The sequence below is a fragment of the Physeter macrocephalus genome, chromosome 5 (genome assembly GCF_002837175.3).
Source record: "Physeter macrocephalus isolate SW-GA chromosome 5, ASM283717v5, whole genome shotgun sequence".
NCBI classification, from domain to species: Eukaryota; Metazoa; Chordata; class Mammalia; order Artiodactyla; family Physeteridae; genus Physeter; species Physeter macrocephalus.
The window spans coordinates 11,734,965-11,759,192 of record NC_041218.1 but is presented as its reverse complement, the minus strand read 5'-3'; the positions used below and the strand labels follow the sequence as shown (position 1 = coordinate 11,759,192).

At 45.6% G+C, this 24,228-nt stretch overlaps 1 protein-coding gene across 3 annotated transcripts in view; it reads right to left on the bottom strand.

Annotated features, from left to right (window-relative positions):
* TCAF2 (TRPM8 channel associated factor 2) overlaps nt 1-23,973 on the bottom strand; it is a 30,665-nt gene extending 6,692 nt beyond the window's left edge. The window contains exons 1-7 of one of the 3 annotated variants that reach the window (XM_007118860.4): nt 23,900-23,973; nt 20,918-21,551; nt 4,492-5,483; nt 4,118-4,215; nt 2,953-3,166; nt 2,376-2,615; nt 533-870 (exon numbers count right to left, since the gene is read on the bottom strand). In XM_007118860.4, the coding sequence (XP_007118922.1) occupies nt 533-870; nt 2,376-2,615; nt 2,953-3,166; nt 4,118-4,215; nt 4,492-5,483; nt 20,918-21,540 (2,505 nt within the window). In that variant the 5' untranslated portion in view covers nt 21,541-21,551; nt 23,900-23,973. The other 2 variants (XM_028489648.2, XR_008617311.1) reach the window with 2 other exon arrangements.
* Nucleotides 23,974-24,228: the final 255 nt, after the last annotated feature.

The following is a 24,228-nucleotide window of genomic DNA, read 5'->3' as shown; positions in this document are numbered from 1 at the left end:
GGAAGTATGAGAATCTCGTTGACAGATTTACCTCCTAAGAGGCCTTCTTGTTATGCAGTTGCCCCTAACACATCACTGTAATTATGAAGGGATGCAACACTCACTTGACCCATAAAACTAAGGTGAGGGAAAACAAAGCAAAGCAAAACAATCACCATTTCCGAGGCACCTGCTAGGGGACAAAGGACAAATGAGTGAGTGGGAGAGCTGTGACTCAGTCTTAGGAGTGTCTTACTCAGAGCTTCTGCTCTTGACCGATATACCCAGAGACTACATTCTCTACTTATTTTCTTTTCACAGTATTTTTCATTTCCTCTTACATATCATCACAAAACCACAGTACTTGAGTGGGACAGGCACCATTATCTCCATCTTAGAGATGTATGACCTGAGAAGCACCGCCATGCAGCCAGGGGAGGTGGTGGGCCCAGGCTGATGGGGGTGGTGAAGGAGTTGGAGAGCTCCTGGGATCCAGGATGCTACACGACTGAGGGTCTGGTGGCCCCCGTCTCCCTGAATTTCTGTTCAGTACCTTTAGATACGTTTCCAGAGCTGTCCACACATTCCAGTCATTCAGGGGCGCTCCCTTTCCCAGGTGTGTTTTGATCCTTTTCTCTCGTTCTGGAGGGCTCAGAGCTGGGTGGGCCTGAGCCCTGGGGATGCCGAGGACCGTCTCGTGCACATAGACTGACCAGAGGTTGCAGGTGGCCTCGGTGGTGTGCGGGGGGAACTCCCACCCGTGCCGCTGCTGGTTGTGGCCCAGCTCGTGGATGGCTCCCCACAGACCTCTGCTTCTCATGCCCATCTCACTGATGAGCTCCTGCACTGACTGCAGGTGGCACATGATAGGGTATCCTGAGTGCATCCAGCCTGGGAACGCAAAAGGAAGAGTGAGGCCTGGTGGGCGTGGTCCACCCAAACCCATCTCCCTTCATTCCTCTCCATGGTGTAACTTTTTCTCGCCATCCTGGCTGCCACCATAATTCCAGAATCTCCATGCTGATTGGAAAGCAGATGCTTTCTTTGACTTGGTCTGAAGAGTCCCTACCCTTCTTCCCGGCCTCCACACTGGAGTTGTGCCTCTCCCTCTCTCTGGCCCCCCAAATATGAACACTTTATATAGTCATTCTCACTGTAATTCAGTGCTTCCTTTTGTGTGAGTTTTCTTTGCATGTGAGTCTGCAACATTAGGTCCTGTGTCTGAATTTGAGATCCCTGAGGCTAGGGCGGTGCCATTCCTTCTCCTATGTAAACTACTGTTGGCCAGATTTATACTTTTTAACAGTGAAAATCTTGTGTTTTTTTGAAGGTTAGAAAACAGGTCCAGAGGAATTTTCCACATGTTGGAACCAGATTTCCTTTTTTTTTTTTTTTTAAGATGGCCTTCTTTCCTCTAAACCACTGAATACTTAACATAAACCTCTTTATTCTCTCTTTTCATTGCCAACTCTGACTTACGTTTGAAGGAGATATTTCTGTTTTAAACTATCCTTGAAACAACGTTCACTGCCATCTTGAACTCCTAGTACCAATTTTTCGGAGACTGTTCTCCCTCCTGTGAAATCTTACGCTTTAGATGAACATGATTTACCTTTTCGCATGTAAACATCTTTTCATCTCCATCAAAGTCCATGTCTTGAATGTCTTTTTTTCCCCTTACTTTACTGGTAAAATTATGCCTTACACGTATCGGATGTTTAAAAAAGGCAAAATAGATGTCAGCAGAAGGAAGGAAATAACAAAGATCAAACAGGAAATAAATAGACATTAAAAAAACAATAGAAAAGATCAATAAAACCAAGAGTTGGTTTTTTGAAAGGATAAACAAAATCGACAAACCCTGGCCAGGCTCACAAGAAGAAAAGAGAGGGGACTCAAATAAACAAAATAATAAATGAAAGAGGAGAAATAACAACTGATATCACAGAGATATAAAAAATCACAAGAGAATACTATGAACAGTTATATGCCAACAAATTGGACAACCTAGAAGAAATGGATGAGTTTCTAGAGACACAAATTGAGTCAAGAAAAAACAGATAATTTGAACACACCAATTACTAGAAGTGAAATAGAACCTGTAATTTAAAAAACTCCCTACAAACAAAAGTCCAGGACTGTACGGCTTCACAGGGAAATTCTACCAAACATACAAAGCAGAACTTATACCAATCCTTCTCAAACTCTTCCAAAAGATGGAAGAGGATAGAACACTCCCAAAACCATTCTATGAAGCCGCCCTCACCCTGATACCAAAAGCAGACAAAGACACTACAAAAAATAAAAAATAAAAATAAAAAACTACAGGCCAAAAAACGGCAAAATAGTAAATAAACGGTGTCCACAGACCAGGAGCACCCCTCTGGAGCACCCACCGGCCGAGATCTGCACATCAGCAACAATCCTCTCTGGACGGAGGAAAGGAAAGGGCTGGGCTGCCAGCCTGGCTATAGCCCGCATCATCTCATCCCAGAGGTGGAGTAAAGATTCGGGGTCCTCCAGGGCCTGGAGGTCTGCAGTTGGCACCGTCAAGATGATGTTGTCCGTGGCCAGCTCTCCCCAGGGAGCTGTGCTCTCCTGGATACGCCTCTTCCACTCCTCCAGGGATGTCTTACCTGGGATAAAGGGCATGGAACCTGTCACCCACTTCCTCAACTTCCCTTGAGCTGAAAAACACAACTGGAACTCCAGGAGGAGGACAGTGAAATGATGAACTTCTATCATGCGGGTCTGTGTGCTGTGAAGTGAAGGACAGGCCCCCAGACCCTTCCCTCTGTTCTGCCCCGAAGTCTCCTGGACACAGCGTGTCCCTCATCTCCTGCCTCCGCTGGCACCTCAGACAGTCCCTCCTCCTCCTGTGCACCAGTCTTCTTCCCTCCCCTCCTCCAACCAGCCCATCAGCACCACAGCACCCGCGGCCCTCCCACTCCCCAACACGTTCAGTCCACTCACCCAGCCTGTAATATGGGGCAGGCACAGCCCTCTTGATGGTGACGGACACGGGGCCCAGTTTACTGCCCTTGGGCACGATGACATAGAGAAGGCCACCCCAGAGGCAGGAGATTGACCGTTTGGTCCTGTCCATGCAGCACTGGAGAGTCACCACAGGGGCTCGAGACAGCTTGCTGGCACTCGTCAAGTCATCGGTGTGGCAGCCAATCTGTACCTGGAGAGGCGATCCCACCATGTGTGCTGTGGGTGTGTGGTACTGTGTGGATGGAGGGTATTAAAAAACTCCAGCTTCCCCTTTCTGTGAGCAGTGCATGCAAACCTGTGAGCTTTGGGCACTCCAAAACTCATATGGACTGAAAGGTACGCAGAATCATTTTTCTAGGGATTTAAGCAGCTCCACAACGGACCACCATCAGGCAGACCAGGCATAACCCCGAGGCTGATACTGACTAGGGTCCCGTGGTGCCTCTGTACCAGGCAGAACCTGGGCTGTCGCTCCAGGGTTCAAGCCCCTGAGATGATTCCGATGCTGGGAATGAGGCAGAGGGAGTCTTCATCTGCCCTTTGTGCACAGACAGGAGGCCCATCCCGAGGAGTGGGGTATGGGGGACGGGGGAGAACTGGTTCTCTCCCCCCTTTGTCTCAGCCTCCCCTCCTGCTCAGGTAAATTTTGAGTGCATTGTGTCTGGAGTCCTGTGACTGCTTTTCTTAGGTTTAATGTAAGTGAGCTCGAGAAAGGAGACTAACCCCAAAGAGACCCTTACTATGGTAGGAAGTGACCCTCAAAACTGAGGCAGGAAGAATTTTAATTCTGCATGACGGCCTGTTTTTGTGAGTGACGGGGTTAAGTACACCCTTCAGCGATCAAGGTGAAGAGGTAAAACCCAGAAAGGCCGTGTGGGAGAACTGAGTGAGGTTCCGAATATGTAACAGGTGCTCCTTCCCCAGGTGGAAACCTGAGGGCTTGTGTTTGAGGACTGGATCTGATGTTAGGAGATCTGGCATCTTCAGTCACTCCCTTAGGCTCCCTGAAACTTAGCTGTTTCATCTGTGAAATCTGTAACGTGGGCAGAACAGTGCCTTCCTGCACTCCTGGAAGAAGTGCCGCGAGCTGCATGAGAATGCTCTGTGGCTCTGAGATGTGGCAGTGGTGTTCTGGCCTTACCTTCAGGCCAGCAAAGACTGCAGCTTCAGACAAGGAGACTTCTGCATTTTGTCCATTTGGGAGGTAGAGCCCTGTACTCACCCAGGAATCACCGCTGCCTGACAAAAGCCATAGGAAAGGCTGAGTTATTCCCCCACCTGACTCCACCCCACCTGGAACCTCACAGCCCCTCCCAGAGCTACAGCCCTGCCCTGCGCACCTCATCTCATCCATGCTTCTTGCATGCATCCCACCTAAACCCTGAGCAGAACCCCAACCCCTATCTCCTGGGAAGTACCTGTTAGAGAATGGAGCTGGCCCACCTGAGCTTCAGCACCTGCAAAGTCCTGCAAAGCTCGCTAGCCCCACCTTCCCCCAGGTCCCTCATTCTGTACCTGGGTTGCTTCCATCAATCTCCACTGTGATGGCGTGTTCTGAGGGGTACGAACTGGAGCTGCAAGACCAGGTTCCAAGCCCCTGTGCCAGCTGAGAGCAGTCTGTGCCGGAGCGTGCCAGCTCCGTGGCCAGGCAGACCAGTGCAGCCTCATAGGAGTCACTGGCAACTGGGTTTTCCCTGCTCACAGCTGGGAGGCCCGACAGATGCAGCATCTTCCTCAGGAGCCGGTGCAAGGAGGCATAAGCAGGGACCCCCTCTGCGGGGATCTGCAGGAAGCCTGCCCCATCTGCTCCCAGTTTCGCCAGCCAGCTCTTTTCCAAGGTCCCACCCCCATGCTTCACGATAAGCTGGAATTCAGACAGTGCCTTGCGGAAGTGGTAGCTCTGCTTCTCAGGGGTAGGGACAGGGAAACAGCCTGGGTCCAGAGTCCGAGCTAGGATACTGAGGCCAAAGCAGTTGAGTATGATGTTACCAGGGAAACTAGCCAAAGTGGAGCGGCCGGGGTTCTGGGAGGCCCACCACCAGGCCTGGCCCCCGATCAGCAAGCCCCCACCCTCAGCCACAAACTCCTGCAGCTGCTTAGCCTCCTTGTCACTGTAAGCCACACAGCAGTAGACACTCAAGTCAGCAGTCAGGTGGGGCTCCAGACAGCATTCCAGGCCATGCTCTGACAGCAGGGCACACAGATGTTTTAGACATGCGTTCACCCCAACTTTGCTCGTCTGGCCTCTGGCCAGCCAGCGCACAGCATTGAGCAAAAAGGGCCCCATCTTGGGCGTACAGAGCATGCCCTCGTGGGCAGCCAGAACCACGCGGCCCCGGCCATAGCGGGCAGCTGCCAGGAAGCAGCCGAGAGAGGCATCTAAGCCCAGGGGGAAGGCCAGGGCCCCATGCACCAGCAGCTGGGAGGGGATTCCCCCTGCCTTGATGTCCAGCTTTGAGATCCCTTCCAGGAGCTCCCGCTGATCCTGCCTGAGGTCCTCCCCAAACCTGGAAAAGAGACAACGGAAAAGGAACAAAGGGGCTACAGTCAGTTAGTGAACCACTGAAATGAGCTCACTGAATAGAGAAATCTGTGTGGGTACAAAGATACACAGTTCATGCCAATCTTCTTATTCTCGCTAAGATTTGAGATTTGAATCACTCGTGTGACCCGCTTTATTGCAGTGGTCTGGAACTGAACTTGCAGTACCTCCGAAGTCTGCCTGTTACTGAACATACAAATGAATTGTTAGAAAAATGGATCTATTATTCTTAGAGAAAGTAGTCCTACTTAGACATTTTTCAGAGTAACATTTCTGTAAAAGAAGGCAGTAAAAATCAAATCCCCCTCTCCACGTGCTAGCACTGATCTAGGAACATGTTACAAGTAAACTATTTAATACTGCACTTGAAGATTTATACAAACTCACTCTTTTTAAAAATTGTCACTTAGGTGATTCTAACGTGCAGCGCAGCAGGACGGCCACTGCAGGCCAGCTTCTCCAGCTCTGAAGGCACTCCAGCCGTGTGGCTGACAGGGTCTTGGTGCTCCGGCTGGGTGTCAGGCCTGAGCCTCTGAGGTGGGAGAGCTGAGTTCAGGACATTGGTCCACCAGAGACCTTCTGGCCCCATGTAATATCAATCAGCGAGAGCTCTCCCAGAGATCTCCGTCTCAGTGCTAAGACCCAGCTCCACTCAATGACCAGCAAGCTCCAGTGCTGGACACCGCATGCCAAACAACTAGCAACAAAGGAACACAACTCCATCCATTAGCCAAGAGGCTGCCTAAAATCATACTAAGTTCACAGATACCCCAAAACACACCACCGGACGCAGTTCTGCCCACCAGAAAGTCAAGATCCAGCTGCATCCACCAGAACACAGACACCAGTCCCAGCCACCAGGAAGCCTACACAAGCCACTGAACCAACCTTACCCACAGGGGTCTGACACCAAAAACAATGGGAATTACGAACATGCAGCCTGCAAAAAGGAGACCCCAAACACAGTAAGTTAAGCAAAATGAGAAGACAGAGAAATATGCATCAGATGAAAGAGCAAGGTAAAAACCCATGAGACCAAACATTGAGGAGGAAATAGGCAGTCTACCTGAAAAAGAATTCAGAATAATGATAGTAAAGAGGATCCAAAATCTTGGAAATAGAATGGAGAAAATACAAGAAACGTTTAACAAGGACCTAGAAGAACTAAAGAGCAAACAAACAATGATGAACAACAAAATAAATGAAATTAAAAATTCTCTAGAAGGAATCAATAGCAGAATAACTGAGGCAGAAGAACGGATAAGTGACCTGGAAGATAAAGTAGTGGAAATAACTACAGCAGAGCAGACAACATTAAATGTACCAACATTCAAATTATAGGGGTCCCAGAAAAGAAGAGAAAAAGAAAGGGACTGAGAAAATATTTGAAAAGATTATAGTTGAAAACTTCCCCAAAATGGGAAAGGAAATAGTCAAGTCCAGGAAGCGCAGAGAGTCCCATACAGGATAAATCCAAGGAGAAACATGCCAAGACACATTAATCAAACTATCAGAAAATGAATACAAAGAAAACATATTAAAAGCAGCAAGGGAAAACCAACAAATAACACACAAGGGAATCCCCATAAGGTTAACAGCTGATCTTTCAGCAGAAACTCTGCAAGCCAGAAGGGAGTGGCAGGACATATTTAAGGTGATGAAAGAGAAAAACCTACAACCAAGATTACCCTTGCTATCTACAAGAGATCCACTTCAGACCTAGGGACACATACAGACTGAAAGTGAGGGGATGGAAAAAGATATTCCATGCTAATGAAATCAAAAGAAAGCTGGAGTAGCAATTCTCATATCAGACAAAATAGACTTTAAAATAAAGACTATTACAAGAGACAAAGGAGGACACTACATAATGATCAAGGGATCAATCCAAGAAGAAGGTATAACACTTGTAAATATTATGCACCCAACACAGGAGCATTTTAATACATAAGGCAAACGCTAACAGCCATAAAAGGGGAAATCGACAGCAACACAATCATAGTAGGGGACTTTAACTCCCCACTTTCACCAATGGACAGATCAACCAAAATGAAAATAAATAAGGAAGCAGAAGCTTTAAATGATACATTAAACAAGATGGACTTAATTGATATCTATAGGACAGTCCATCCAAAAACAACAGAATACACATTCTTCTCAAGTGCTCATGGAACATTCTCCAGGAGAGATCATATCTTGGGTCACAAATCAAGCCTTGGTAAATTTAAGAAAATTGAAATCGTGTCAAGTATCTTTTCTGACCACAACGCCATGAGACTAGATATCAATTACAGGAAAAAAACTGTTAAAAGTACAAACACATGGAGGCTAAACAATACGCTACTAAATAACCAAGAGATCACTGAAGAAATCAAAGAGGAAATTTAAAAATACCTAGAAACAAATGACAATGAAAACATGACGGCCCAGAACCTATGGGATGCAGCAAAAGCAGTTCTAAGAGGGAAATTTATAGCAGTACAATCCTACCTCAAGAAACAAGAAAAATCTCAAATAAACAACCTAAAGCAATTAGAGAAAGAGGAAGAAAACAAAATAACCCCAAAGTTAGCAGAAGGAAAGAAATCATAAAGATCAGATCAGAAATAAATGAAAAAGAAATGAAGGAAACGATAGCAAAGATCAATAAAACTAAAAGCTGGTTCTTTGAGAAGGTAAACAAAATTCATAAACCATTACCCAGACTCATCAAGAAAAAAGGGAGAAGACTCAAATCAACAGAATTAGAAATGAAGGAGGAGAAGTAACAACTGACACTGCAGAAATACAAAACAAAAAAGAAAACTACAGGCCAATATCACTGATGAACATAGATGCAAAAATCCTGAACAAAATACTAGCACACAGAACCCGGCAGCACATTAAAAGGATCATACACCATGATCAAGTGGGGCTTATCCCAGGAATACAAGGATTCCTCAATATGTGCAAATCAATCAATGTGATACACCATATTAACAAATTGAAGGAGAAAACCCATATGATCATCTCAATAGATGCAGAAAAAGCTTTTGACAAAATTCCACACCCATTTATGATAAAAACCCTCCAGAAAGTAGGCACAGAGGGAACTTTCCTCAACATAATAAAGGCCGTATATGACAAACCCACAGCCAACCTCATTCTCAATGGTGAAAAACTGAAACCGTTTCCACTAAGATCAGGAACAAGACAAGGGTGCCCACGCTTACCACTATTATTCAACATAGTTTTGGAAGTTTTAGCCACAGTAATCAGAGAGGAAAAAGAAATAAAAGGATTCCAAATCAGAAAAGAAGAAGTAAAACTGTCACTGTTTGCAGATGACATGATACTGTACATAACAATCCTAAAGATGCTACCAGAAAACTACTAGAACTAATCAATGAATTTGGTAAAATAGCAGGATACAAAATTAATGCACAGAAATCTCTTGCATTCCTATACACTAATGATGAAAAATCTGAAAGAGAAATTAAGGAAGTGGGCTTCCCTGGTGGCGCAGTGGTTGGGAGTCCGCCTGCCGATGCAGGTGACACGGGTTCATGCCCCGGTCCGGGATGATCCCACATGCAGTGGAGCGGTTGGGCCCGTGAGCCATGGCCGCTGAGCCTGTGTGTCCGGAGCCTGTGCTCCGCAACAGGAGAGGCCACAACAGTGAGAGGCCTTTTGCACAGCAAAGGAAACTATTAGCAAGATGAAAAGACAACCCTGAGAATGGCAGAAAATATTTGCAAATGAAGCAACTGACAAAGGATTTATCTCCAGAATATACAAGCAGCTCATGCAGCTCAATATCAAGAAACAAACAACCCAACCCCAAAATGGGCAGACGACATAAACAGACATTTCTTCAGAGAAGATACACAGATTGCCAACAAACACATGAAAGGATACTCAACATCACTAATCATTAGAGAAATGCAAATCAAAACTACAATGAGGTATCACCTCACACCAGTCAGAATGGCCATCATCAAAAAATCTACAAACAATCAATGCTGGAGAGGGTGTGGAGAAAAGGGAACCCTGTTGCACTGTTGGTGGGAATGTAAATTGATACGGCCACTATGGAGAACAGTACGGAGGTTCCTTTAAAAAACTAAAAATAGAACGACCATATGACCCAGCAATCCCACTACTGGGCATATACCCTGAGAAAACCATAATTCAGAGAGAGTCATGTACCACAATATTCATTGCAGCACTATTTACAATAGCCAGGACATGGAAGCAACCTAAGTGTCTATCGATAGATGAATGGATAAAGAAGATGTGGCACGTATATACAATGGAATATTACTCAACCATAAAAAGAAACGAAATGAGTTATCTGTAGTCAGGCGGACGGACCTAGAGTCTGTCACACAGAGTGAAGTAAGTCAGAAAAAGAAAAACAAATACCGTATGCTAACACATATGTATGGAATCTTAAAAAAAAATGGTTCTGAAGAACCTAGGGGCAGGACAGGAATAAAGTCGCAGATGTAGAGAATGCACTTGACACGGGGAGGGGGAAGGGAAAGCTGAGACGAAGTGAGAGAGTGGCAATGACATACATATACTACCAAATGTAAAATAGCTAGCTACTGGGAAGCAGCTGCATTTCATGGGAGATCAGCTCGGTGCTTTGTGACCACCTAGAGGGGTGGGATAGGGAGGGTGAGAGGGAGACGCAAGAGGGAGGGGATATGGGGATATATGTATACGTGTAGCTGATTCACTTTGTTATATAGCAGCAACTAACACAACAATGTAAAGCAATTATACCCCAATGAAGATGTTAAAAAAAAATTGTCACTTGAATCTGATGAGTCTGTTTACTACTTCTTATTGAGAAATGGTCAAAATGTAATGAATTGAGGAAAGATTTTTGTATTTCAAGAATTTTTAAAACCCATTTGTAGATACTTTGTCAAGCAACAGGAGATTGGTTAAATAAGTTATAGTTAACTGTAGATAGCATATCATATGGCATTAAAATAATTATTGGAAAATGCTTAATAGAAAATATTTTATGTCAGATTCTAATATACTATGCTCTACATAAGCCAAATTTTGCAAAACAAACAGCCAAGAACAAACAAACAAAAAACAAAATCCACAAGACCAGACAGAGAAACATTATCCAAAGTATGTTTATCAAATTGTCTTCAGTGATCATCTTGTCTAGTGGGATTTAGATGATTTCAATTACCTTTATAAAACTTTGTCTCATAATAAAAATCAAATGTTAAAAGGTTTACTCATTCAAGTAGCAAAACATTACTGGAAAAAATTCCTCTTGTACAGTTTCTCCGTAATTTCTCTATAGCATGAAAATGGAGACACATCATGTTTTAATTTTGTCATTCCGTTTTCAACTAACACGGCCAAATGTCAAACGGGTTCTGGCATCAGTTTAGCTTGTACCTTTTTTCCGCCTGTAGAGGCTTAAAGACTTATTTTGTGGGGCAATGACGTTGAACCACAACACTTAGCTTGTAGACTTAGCTTCCACGCTAAGTGTTCTGCCAGAATCTTCTGACGGGCGCCTTGTGAAGTCCAGCTACTGATAAAACACCTTCACTATGGAGAGCTGTGATAATGAGACTGGGAACCTGAAGGTTTACACTCATGTGCTTATCAAAATATCTAACTGCCACTGTCCAGCTGAGCAGGTCATTGGTCGACTCTGGCTCTGACTGGTCAGGATGATCCTGCTTCCTCCCTTGGCAGAGTAGCTGGAAGAGCCTGTGAAATTTACATCCCCTCTCCAAGCCACCACTTGCTTCCCACCCCTTGGGTCTGGGAGTATTCGGTAAAGACGACGTCCCTAAGTTGGCTGACATAGTACCTGATACATAGTAAGTCTTCAGCACATGTTAGTGGGTATATAAAATACACAAATACACACAGAATATTTATCTGACAATGAAAGACTTTATATCTGAAAGACAGGGACCTTAATACCTAAAAGTATTAAGGGTATAAAGGGTTATGGGTTGAGTTGTGTGCCCTCCACATTCCTTTGTTGGAGTCCTAACCCCCAGGACCTTAGAATGTGGCCTTATTTGGAAATAGGATCATCGCAGGTGTGATTTGCTAAGTTAGGATACGGGGGGGCCTAATCCAACATGACTGGTGTCCTTATAACAAGAGGAGATTTCGACACAGACGCACACACACGTAGGGAGAATGCCATGTAAAAATGAAGGCAGAGATCAGGGTGATGCTTCTACAAGCCAAGGAAGGCTAAAGATCGCCAGGAAACCACCAGAAGCAGGAGAGAGGCCTGGAGCTTATTCTCGCCACAAGCTCAGAAGGAACCAACCCTGCCAACCCCTTGATCCCAGATTTTTAGCCTTCAGTGGTGCGATGACAGAATTCTGCTGTTTAAGCCACCCAATCTGTGGTACTTGGTTATGGCAGCCCTAGGACGTTAACACAGTCACAATTCTGAAAACTGATCCACACAGAACACTCTGGGGGTAGGTGATCTGTAAAATTGGTCTGGATGTATCCTAACATTCTTGGACTTACTCTTTTTTTTAATTAATTAATTTTTGGCTGCGTTGGGTCTTCGTTGCTGCGCATGGGCTTTTCTCTAGTTGCAGTGAGTGGGGGGGCTACTCTTTGTTGCGGTGCACGGGCTTCTCATTGCAGTGGCTTCTCTTGTTGCGGAGCATGGGCTCTAGGAGCGCAGGCTTCAGTAGTTGTGGTTCGCGGGCTCTAGAGCGCAGGCTCAGTAGTTGTGATGCACGGCTTAGTTGCTCAGCGGCATGTGGGATCTTCCCGGACCAGGGCTTGAACTTGTGTCCCCTGCACTGGCAGGTGGATTCTTAATGACTGCGCCACCAGGGAAGCCCCTTGGACTTACTTTTTAAAACACTGATAACTGAATCAGAAAGTTACCCAGGGGTAGGACCATACCTTGTGTGTCTCTAGTTCCAACAGCACCTAGCGTGGTGTCCAGTGGGAAGCACTACCTAGAGGTAGTGAGACATGCCACAGAAATGAGGGGGCAGTCATGTAAAATTAACATGCAGAGGGCTGAGGGCAGCCCTTTGAGCTGCAATGCCTCTCACCTTTCTTCTGAAAAAGGACTCACCCTCTCACTTATACAGGAGTGCATGTGTATATGTATTTGTATTTATATGTGTTTATATATACACATAGGCATGCGTATATACACAGAGACATGTGTGCACACCCATATGTGTATACATATACTATATATGAAATGATTATATGGGCCTGAGGAAAACTATGGAAGATGACATCCTGGGTTGTCAACACGGTTCCTGGGGAAGGGGTGGGAAGATGGTGTGCATAGTACCATGAAGGAGGAGCAAATAAGAACCTGGCATTTAATCATACTACAGCTTACTATTTATCAGTTACAAACAACAGGTAGACCTCTGAGAACTAACATGGTCAGATGTTCCAAAACATCTTTTTGAGTAGAAAATTTAAAAATAAAAACCAACAATTTGGTGATGCAATTTATATAAGACAAAAATAAAACAAAGTAAATATATGTCAAAAAAAGTCAGGACAAAATCACAAGAGTGTAAGAAGTATTCTGAATTGTGACAATGATGGAGACAAGGGGTTGGTATTGAACGAGCTGCTCAAAGGGGACTTGTCTCATCAGTATTTTTTTTTCAAATACGGAGAATGTATGAATATATTTCTCAGGTAATTAAGAATTAAATTTAAAATGTTAAGGTAACTGATGGAAAAATAGAACTGAGAAGCATAATCTACAAATATGTTGGGAGAATTTAAGGAGTAGAGAAAACTAGGTCAAATACTGTAACAAAGAGGAAAAAATGTAAAAAGAAACAAAGTATAAAAACAAAACACGAAAACAACGAGACAAGAGTAAGAAATACACTTGAATTATCACTATCTAGGACTGGATTAAATTTTTATATGAAGAGACAGATGCTCTCAGACTGGGCTAAAAACATCTAGGTATAAGCTGCTTACAAAAGACACAATTGGGCTTCCCTAGTGGCGCAGTGGTTGAGAGTCCGCCTGCCGATGCAGGGGACGCGGGTTCGTGCCCCGGTCCGCGAAGATCCCACGTGCCGCGGAGCGGCTGGGCCCGTGAGCCATGGCCGCTGAGCCTGCGCGTCCGGAGCCTGTGCTCCGCAACGGGAGAGGCCACAACAGTGAGAGGCCCGCGTACCGCAAAAAAAAAAAAAGACACAATTGAAACTATCAATAAATGGTACAAAAAGATTGAAATGAGGAAATCAACAAAGGTATATCTGGAAGGTACAACAAAAAGAAAGCAGAAGTGCTGGTATTAATATGAGATGCAATTGATTTCAAAGAGGAAAGAATTAAAATAAACAAAAGATGAATATTTTCTATGAATAGAAGTTAAGCCTTCCAAAGATATAATTTTCATTAATTTTTATGGGCCTAAAAACAAAGTGCTGAAAGCAAAAACTGCTACAAAGAAAATTAAAATTTGATGAATTCATAATCACATTTGAAAATGGTAACATCTCTCAGCATCCAATGGATCATTTAAAAAAAAAAAAAAATGGATAGAGATGACTTGAGCAGAGTGACTGACAAACTTGATTAGAACCAGAACACAATGGTGCAATATCGCCTAGAATCTGAGGATGAGAAAGTGAGAGCCTAGAATGCTGTACCCGGTCAATTTGTTGTGTAAATATAACAAAAATGCAGACATTCTCAAACATGATACATTAAAAATATAATTTCTTAGAATACACACACAGGCATAGACAAGCAGTTGAGAGGCTCCCTATCAAACTTCTAAGAGCGGCTGCCTTAGTCCAGAGGCATGAGACTGGGAATGGTGGTGTGTGATGAAAGACAATTTGCCACTCTCCTCTATACATTTTTTTAAATTGGAGTATAATTGCTTTACAATGTTGTGTTAGTTTCTGCTGTACAGTGAGGTGAATCACCTCTGTGTATACCTATATCCCCTCCCTCTTGGACCTCCCTCACCCCCCGCCCCATCCCATCCATCTAGGTCACCACAGAGCACCGAGCTGAGCTCCCTGTGCTACACAGCAGGTTCCCACTAGCTATCTGTTTTACACATGGTATCTATGTATCTTATTTATGTCAAACCTAAGCTCCCAATTCATCCCACCCATCCCCTCCTGCCCCCCCCACCCCTGTGTCCACACGTCCGTTCTCTACATCTGCGTCTCTATTCCTGCCCTTGTATTTTTCATTATAAGCTTGAATTCATTTTGAAATATTTTTTGTAAAAAGGTGAAATGTTTCGGGACTTCCCTGGCGTTCCGGTGGTTAAGACTTTGCCTTCCAGCTCAGGGGGTGCGGGTTCAATCCCTGGTCAGCAAGCTAAGATCCCACGCGCCTCACGGCCAAAAAACCAAAACTGAAAACAGAAGCAATATTGTAACAAATTCAATAAAGACTTAAAAATTGGTCTACATCAAAAAAAAATCTTAAAAAAAATTTTTTAAAAGGGTGCAATGTTTCTCAAAAGAAAAGAAAGGAGGGAGAGAGGGAGGGAGGGAGGAGAGAAGGAAGAAGGGAAGGGAGGAAGGCCGGACAAGCAAGCATAGAAGATGGGATGTCAAGGAATTCTCAACAGATGTTTCTATTTACCAATATTTAAGTCTTGTATAATATCTATTTACAGTATTTAAGTTTGGATAATAACATAATGAAAGTAGCTATTATTTAATGAGGTTTAATATATTCTAGGCATTTACACGTACAGATCATCTCATTTAATCATTATAATAAACCTGAAAGTTATTATTCTTGCTTTATAGATGAGACAGAAAAGTTAGGCTATTTGCCCCATGTTTCTTAGCTAATAACTGGAAAGGACAAGAAACAAATCCAGGGTGGTTTGTCTCTAAAGCCAATGATGTTGTCCACACATCAGTAATCTCTCAATTACTGAGTTTTGAGTGAAGCCTACAGTTGGGTATGCGACAATCAACAGGTATATTTTGTGCAAAAGAGGCCTTATATAGACACGAAGGTGTGAATAATACTGCATTTATGGAAAAGGAGAAGCATGTGCTCCTTCAGAGCTGGAAGAGCAAGAGAGGGCACTGAGGAAAGGAAGGGAGAGGTGGCAGTGCTCAGGTACCAAATCACACCTGAGCAAACAGATGATACAGGAGATGGCTTTCTGAATGGAGATTTAAAACCTGTCATAGTGATGACAGCAATGATCAGAGTTCAGTGTGAGGCGAGCTGCTGTCATTGTCACCATGCATTGGCCTTGTCTCTTCTCTCCCATGTGCTGGCTACTAGACCTATTTCACCTGGGGTGTTTGCTTCTTAATTTGTTTTCTTCACGCTGAAATTCCCCCTTTTCATCTCACTCTGTCCCTCGTTTTATATAACATACGTTTTTAGAAAGTTCTGTTAGAGCGTGAAGCATTCTCAAGGAGTGAATGTGTCTTCATTCATGTATTTATTCACTAATTATATAGTCTACAAATATTCTGTTCTGTTCATTGGGTCATATTTTTCTTCCAGGCATGATTGATCTGTTGTCTTTCCACACTAAACTTCTGTCTAATGTTTCCCTTTTAAATGTAATATAGCCTTTTTTATAGTTATTACATAGTTTTTTTTTTTCCACTATGGGCATGAGCAGATCTTTTGCACGTTCTGATATCGTGTGGGTGAGTTCCTCCTGATACTCTTTCCAAGTTACCCCAGACCAGTTTGTTTGTAGACATGTACCACATCCACCATCTTCTCAAATTATACTGGGGTCTGTATAATGCTTCCTTCCACTTTCTTATTGCTTAACGTCTGTATCTCTAACTGAAGGGCAAAGATCAGCTGGGGCCTATTGCTGTCCTTAGTGGGGGCTTGTCCCTCCACTCTTCAGGGACCTAAAGCAAGGCCTACTCCACCCAACAGGGCATGGAATGCACTGCAGGTGTTCAGCCCACCATTTGTCTTTGGAAGACGGCAAACTCCAGCATCCCTTTCTGCCTCCACCAAATTCTGAAGGAGCTTTGCTGCTTTTATATTTGAGGGTTTTTTCCCTTAAGTGTCTACTCATCCAATTTGTTCATTCTTCTACAACATGAGAAGGCATCAGTGATACTTCTTGGCTTTGTTTCAACTTTTTCCTTGTGGCTGTGCGTCGTGGGTGGGTACGGTCTCAGGAGACGCTGCACACCGTGCCACACATCAGTCACCTGGCACTCCCACCGACCGTGCTTTATCAGTACGTGGGATCAGCATCAAAACCCCCACATTCAGTTGTTTGCTTACTATTTTTCATTCACGTGGTCAGATTTGGTGGAGAGGGCAATTCTGGGATCTAGGCTCATTTCACACTACCTTTACCTGGAAACCCTCTACATTTATGGATCTTGAATATGAAAACAGAACAGTGCTACTTACAAGCTGAGAGTCCTCAGACAAAGACCTTGCACTCTTTGGGAATGTGGCGATGGTCAAGAGAGATAACACATAATCTTTAAGAGAGGCATAAACCTAAGCTACTAGTTTGTTTTTACTTTTATATGAGCAGCTCCTAATACACTCTAGACCTTGTAGGTTATGCCATGTGTAAGAGTAATGAGCTGCTGATCTGAGATTAATTTTTCCCCAGACTCTCCTGTGTCTTGGTATAAAAGCAGCAAATGCCTTTGGGTCTGGCTTTGCATGTTAAAGTACAGGCAGGACCTCCTCAGGTGTGTAAACTTAGGTGTGCAGGCAGCTTTTGCCCTTGGGGATAGGACCCTTGAGAGGATCTTTTGTCGGTTTTATGAGACTGCTCCTCCCCTGGGCAGACAGGGCAATTCCCTTAAGGAGCTCCAGAGCCTCCTGCAGCAATTTAAAGTCAGCAAACCTGTTCGGTCAGCCCAGGAGCCATTGACCAAGATTCGTTGGCAGGAAAGTTCACTGAAAACCTCAAAGGAGACATGCGTGAAGGCGGCAGGAATCTGAGCTGAGGGCCTGGGCACCATACAGGCCTTTTAAGACTTTAGAGTTGAGGGGGTCAGTCAACTCCAGCTCAGTTTTAGGCTGAGGCTGGAAGCCTCTGAGACACCGTACATTCTATAACATGAAGCTGTCTGTAGGCTCAACCCTGGTACCCAGGCCACCCTTTCCCTTCTCGTGGTTTAGGATGTGTATTCGTTCATATATTTATTCATTAATTTACACAGTCTACAAATACCTGTTACTCTCTACCATGTTTCACACATCAGGCACTGAGAATAACGCAGCGCACATGACAGGCAAGATCAGTGCATCCGTGGAACTTTAGACTTTGGTTGGCTAGACAGGTACCAGCCAGTACACATGTTGGGTATTTACAGATTGTGATCACTGATGTTTAGGCAAGAGATGGAGAAAAGTGAAACTGGAAGTTTAGTCTTAGTTTCAAGAGAGTCATTGAGGAAGACTCTCCTGAGGAGGCTGTTTGAGCTGAAACTGAATAAGGAAAATAAATTGGCTTTTCAGGAGCTGAAGGAAGATCCAGAATAGGAAGAGAAATTTGAAAACCAAGTCTTACATTCAGCTTTGCCGGAGCTACCAGTGTAATTTTTTCGATTAACTGAATTTCCAAATATCTCATATTTTATAAGACAAACTGTAAGGAAAAAATGTTGCCTGCCATCCCAGTTCTACAAGGATCAAGCCATTGGCTAGTGCGGTCACGCACTGACTTATTATAAAATTCGAACATGAATCTGATCAAGCCTCTCAACCAGGAGGTGGGAAACTTTCTTAGCAGTCCAATAATAAATATTTTAGGCCTGTGGGCCACATGTTTTCCACTGACACAACTCAGCTCTGCCACTGTAACTCAAAAACAGCCACAGACAATATGTACACAAATGGACACCTCTGTGTTCCAATAAAACTTTATTTATGTAAACAGGGGGCTGGCGCACAGGCCATAGTTTGCCAATCCCTGCTGTAGAATCCAGATCTAACTTCCAATTTACAAGAAATATAGAGAACAGAGGAATACATTCAATGACACCACAGGGATTCAATCAGCAAAACTCAGATTGTTTTGAAGGAAACACGTTCTGTACGGTGGGGAAACTGCTCAGGACAAAGTACCTAGTTTCTTCAACAAAAAAGCAGCAAGAGATAAAAAGAATTGGAAAAGAAACTCAACATTATATGAGATATATAATTCACATCAAGCAATCAAAATATTTGGGTTTTAATAAAAGACCAATTCCAACAAACAGTGAAAAAATAAGACAATTATGGAAACAAATAATGACATTAAGGAAGTATTACTTCTTTTGGGTATGATGATGATGGTGCCTTGTGGTTATGTTTTCAAAACGATTTACATCTTTAGGGATACCTGTTAAAAAACAGATGGAATGATACGATGTCTGTGATTTGCTTCAAAATAAGCTGGGGTGAAGCGGGCGTGTGGCTATAGATAAAACTAGATTGAGTATGAGTTGGCTGTTACTGAGCTTGGGTAATGGCTGCATTACCCAGTGGGGCTCTTTGTACTGTTTTCTCTACTTTTGCATCTCTCTGAACTTTTCCATAATTAAAAGTTAAAACAAACATAAAATATACTTCAGATTCAATGGCAGAGATGAAAAATGTAGGCGTGGATGAAGAAAAACAGGTTTAGTTTGATGGACAGGAGTCCTTTGGAACAATTAAGAGCAGTTAGGTTGATGGGATTTAACCTTGTTTGTCCCTTAGAATTAAAGGGAAGTTGGAGTGAATCAGATCCACCCTGCCTCTCTGAGTAACTCATCACCTCCCAGCCCTCTCAGAGGGAAGGAAGACCGAGCGAGTCAGGACTTGGGGCTGAGGACACTGCTAAATGCTTACTAAATATCTGTACGCCCTTCCTTGTAGCAGAGTCTTGATCTCCTCAGAGATGCCAGGGCCCATTTAAAAATATTCGGCCCTTCAGACCCTCTGGCAGCTAGAGTTGGCCAGGTGAGCTAATTTTGGCCACTGAAATATAATAGAAGCCTAATGGTCAGGGCTCCCAGAAAATATATTATTTTCTGCATTAGAAGGGACATATTCAGCAGGTGTATTCATTCTAGCTTATTCTTGCGGAGGTGTAATTATAGTGCCTGAAGCAGTAGTACCAATCTTGTAACCATAAAGATAAAAGTAAAACATCATCAGGATGGGAGGGGTGGGGGCCACGGGGGTGGGGAGAGAGCAAGAGAGAGATGGAGGGAGAGGGAGGAAGGGAGCGAGAGAGGGAGAGAATGGATAAGCATGAACGAACCTGGGTCATCATGAAGCAGGGACTCAATGCCCCAGGCCTGATTATCTTGCCCTGACTTTGTTACATGAGAAAAATAAACTCCTACGTGGTCAAGCCACTATAGCAAGGCTTCTGTTATATGTGGCCAAGCACAGTGGGTCACTGATAACAAGTTATCTAAAACCCCAAATATCCAAAACTAAACTCCTGACCTCCTGTCATCTGTCTTCTCATAGACTTTCACAGCTCCTTACGTGGCAACACTCACCTTTAAGGCATGCGACCACCAAAACGCTTGACTCCTCTTTTCCCCCCTCACTCCACATTCAGTCCATCAGCCAAGCCTGAAGGCAGGAAGGAGGAAGGAGCTGAGGTATGTGTCTCTCTCAGGCTGTGTCTCTGGCCATCACTGTCTTCTCTTAGGCTCCAGGTCCCATCAGACAGCCCCCCATCTGGGGCCCCAGCTCCTGCTGGACAGGCCTGACATGGCTCCAGCCTCCACCAGGTGGCTGCAGCCCCTGGGCTGCTGGACCACCACTGCTTACCTCCTGGTTACCTCGCCGTCTCCTGTGCAGTTTCCAGCTCTTGTGTTGCCTGCTTAGCCAGCTCCCCACGTTAAATCCCTTCTGTTTGAAACACCAATTAATCCTGACCAGGCCTGATTGATACGCCTTCCCTGATGACCCTAAATAAAATATTCCCCACTCCCCTCGCTGTCACTCTGTCACTTATCCTGCTTTACTTTCCTTGCAGCTCTTATCCATACCTGCTAGAGTGTATCTATTTGCTTCCTTAGTTGCCTAATTTTCCACTGGAATATAAGTGTCAAGACAGCAAGGGTCTTCTGCATGGGGCCTGGCACATGGTATGTGCCTCACACAAAGAAACAAATGCTTTTCCATTCCTTTAAGAGATATTGACACACACACTCTCCAAGTCTCAGGCACTAGACAGATTGATGAATAAGACAAGCTTTTCTAATAGATCGACTGTCGCTTTGGCCACAGGTGGGAGTGGCAGTGAGAACCCAGCCGCTCTTGGGCTTCAGTGCATTTTAATTGTCCTATCTTCTGTTTGTAGTGGTTCTGAAAAGCAGTGGTAAATCACGTGTATTAAAGTGGAAGCTCACTGAAGAGGGGGATCAGATCTATTGTGAACATGCATCAGACTCCCCATAGGGAAACACCACTCACCTGACCAGGAGAGGGATCTTGGGCACCTTCTTAGAGACCTTGAACCGGCTTCTGTCCCCACAGGTATCAGTGAAGTACACCCCAGCCACACTGGTCACCTGGTTCCCTGGGAACTTGGACAGCACCTTGTCATGACCATGCTGACTGGCCCAATACCAGGCTTGGCCCCCCATGAGCAGGCCCCCTCCACGCTTCACAAACTGGATCAGCTCTGCAGTCATGGTGTCACTGTAGGCATTGATGCAATAAACCCCCAGGGGTCCTCTCGGTTCTGGCTGAATCTGTGCCCCGACCCCAGAGCCCTGCAGGATGTTTGCTAGTGATGCCAGGGATGGGTGCACTCCAACGGGAGCCCCAGGAGAGGGACAGAGCCAGCCCACTGCATTGAGAAGAAATGGGGCCAAGCCGGCGTCCAGCAGGTAGCCCTCATGGGACACAACCACCAGGCGGCCTCGGCCATAGGAGGACGCAGCAATGAGGACCTGGCCCTGATCATTCACCATCACCGGGAAGGCAGCCTCTCCAGTTAGAAGGAGTTCACTGGGGATGGGGCCTTTAGGGACATCCCAGCTTGTCACTCCATCCATGAGGGCCTCAAAGGCAGCAGCAGCAGTTGTCGCCATGGTTCAGTCAGCTGCAGGAGAAGAAAGCAAAGACTGAGCTTGGTCAGAACAAATGAAGGAATGAGTGAGAACAAAAACAACTAAGTGCATTCAGATGAAAACTACGTGCCACGGCCTGGGGGTGCAGCAAGGAGCACAACGGACAAGGTCCCTGCTTTCACGAATCTAATACTTGAGAAGGGGAAGGACAATAATTAGATAGGTAGATAAACGATAAAATGCAGCAATTAATAAGTGTTAGATGAAAATAAAACATAGTGATGTGATATCGAGCAACCGGAAAATTACTTTAGACTGGGTGACAGGAAAGGCCTACAGGAAAAAGTGACCTTGAAGCTGAAACCTGACATTTAAGTTGAGGCCTGAAATGCTGCAGGAGAGCACTTGAGCAGTGAGAAGCCCCAGGGTGGCTGGCTGGAGGAACAGACAGGGAGGTGCAGAACCTGAATGGAGTGAGGGCGGGGCTGGATCCCACGGAGCAGGTCGATCAAGGTGAGAGTTGACCTGAGTTGACTTAGTATTTTACTTCTCTGGAAGAAAAGGTCAGTGGACCTTTCAGAAACTAAATTTGTTCTGGTAGCTTTGACCAAATGAATTGGAAACGCCTCCCAATTTATCATATCTGCCCTAACTAGGGAGCTCCCCGCCTCTACTTGGGGAGCATCCTGAGGTTTACCAGGTCTTTTAAAATTTGGTGTGCCTAGAACTGAGTTAATTATTCCCTTCAGAGCAGCTCCTCTTGGATAAATTACTTACACTTTAGTCTCTCCATTTACATAAAGAGAATAGTACAGCCCCTGGAGGATTGTTTTTGAAGATGAAGAGAAGGCAAATAAAAATGCCTTGTCCAGTGTCAGGTATACAGTGAGCACTGAGAAAACACTAGTGTCTGTCCCTCTGCTGTCTTTTCTAGCTTCCTAAGTGACAAGAGCTATGTAGTAGGTGCTCTGGGTGCCCTGGACCGCCTCTGACTCCAGCAAATGCCCTGGAGGACTTTCCTGGGCGCGCTGGGAAACCTTTCTCACCTGGCAGGTGCCCTGAAGTGGTGGTGAGCTGATACAGGGTAAGCTTCACCAGGGGGGAGGGTGTCACGGATAAATGCCACAGGGCTGTCCTAGGTGCATTCTGGAGCCCCTCACAAGGTCACCCAAGGAATTGGGTTCCAGCTGCCCACAGTGGTAAACAGCTCAGCGACAGGCCCTTCCTTGCTGGCTTCCCTTCCTTCCTGGTCTCTTCCTCCCCATGTCCTCACTGTGCAGTACTGGGCTCACCTCCCAAATAAACTACCTGCACTCAGGTCCTTCTATCGGGTTTTGCTTTGGGGAACAATCTAAACCGACAGAGACCAAACCCTTCCCTTCCACTACATCTGCCTCTGTCCTTCCTCCCTCCCGCTTCCATACACCATCAGCCACCTCATTTTGTTCATCTTCTTTCATGTATCTCTCAAATATCAGTCCCTTCAGTTTACATTCATATCTAGATGAAACCAATCTGGTTTCTGTCCCCAGGATACATCCCCACCTACAACCTCCCTCAAGCCATCCTAGTCACATGTCTTCCTAATCAGAACCCTCAGGTTCATCCACTCCCCCAGGTAAAAACTGAGTGGCTCACCCTGGATTTTAAGCCTCCAGGGTATGGGCTCTCCACAGTTTCTTAGACTTTTTCCCTTCACTTTCTCCACCAAATCTCTGGTACGCTTGGCTCCCTGAGCATGCCCTGTATTCCTTGTAAAGTTCCAGCTTTTTTTTTTTTTTTTTTGGTTTTAAACTGCCGTTCCCATCTACCACCTCTTTCTTAATATTGCCCCCAGGAAAGTAAATTCACAAAAAAGCACCAGTTCCCAGCTGGAGTATGGAGCGCGTGGGTGAGTGATCTCAGCTTGCGGGTTTGGGGTGGGAAAAGGCAGCGAGAGATCAGGAAGCCTGAGGTCAAGCCAACCACCTCTGACAAGACAAGGGAGGTCTTTCACGAATCCGGGCCTCCCTAGTTTTACAGGAAAAGCACCAAAAAACCCAGGAGATGAGCAGTAAATATGTTCTCAGAGCTTTGACCACAACTCTCCATAACTACGTGCCCGCGCGCGCGCACCCAGAATCACACCCACACACCATCATATATCTTTTGTCAAATTCTTGACTCACAAATTCAAAGAGGCGAGAGAAAAATGTTTTGAGAAACAGCAAATAGGGAAAGAAGGGCGAAACGAAACAAAAACGTGAACCTAAGAAGACAGAGACACCCCGATTGCCGGGAACCTTCTCGGATCTGTAACTGGCACTTTGGGGCGCACCCGTGTCCCCAGGTGCTCGGCCCCCGGCCCACCCTACGGACGCGCTCGGATCGGCAAACTCACGCTGGGGCGGCCGGGGTGCGCGGTGCAGGTCGGAGCGAGGAGGCCGGAGCCGAGGCTCGGCGGGCGGTCCCGGCGCGGCAGGCGGGGCGGGGCGAGGCGGGGCGAGGCGGGGCGAGGGGGCGGTGCCCGGGAGGCATCTCCCCGCCGCACCACCCCGCCCGCCGCACCACCCCGCCCGCCGCACCACCCCGCCCGCCGCACCACCCCGCCCGCCGCACCTGGGGCGGGGCGGGGCGGGGCCGGGCTCCTGCGGGGACGCAGCCCGCCCCCCCGGGAGGCGGGGCCTCTCGGCCGGCGGGTCCGGGCCGAAACCGGCTCCCCCGGGGTCT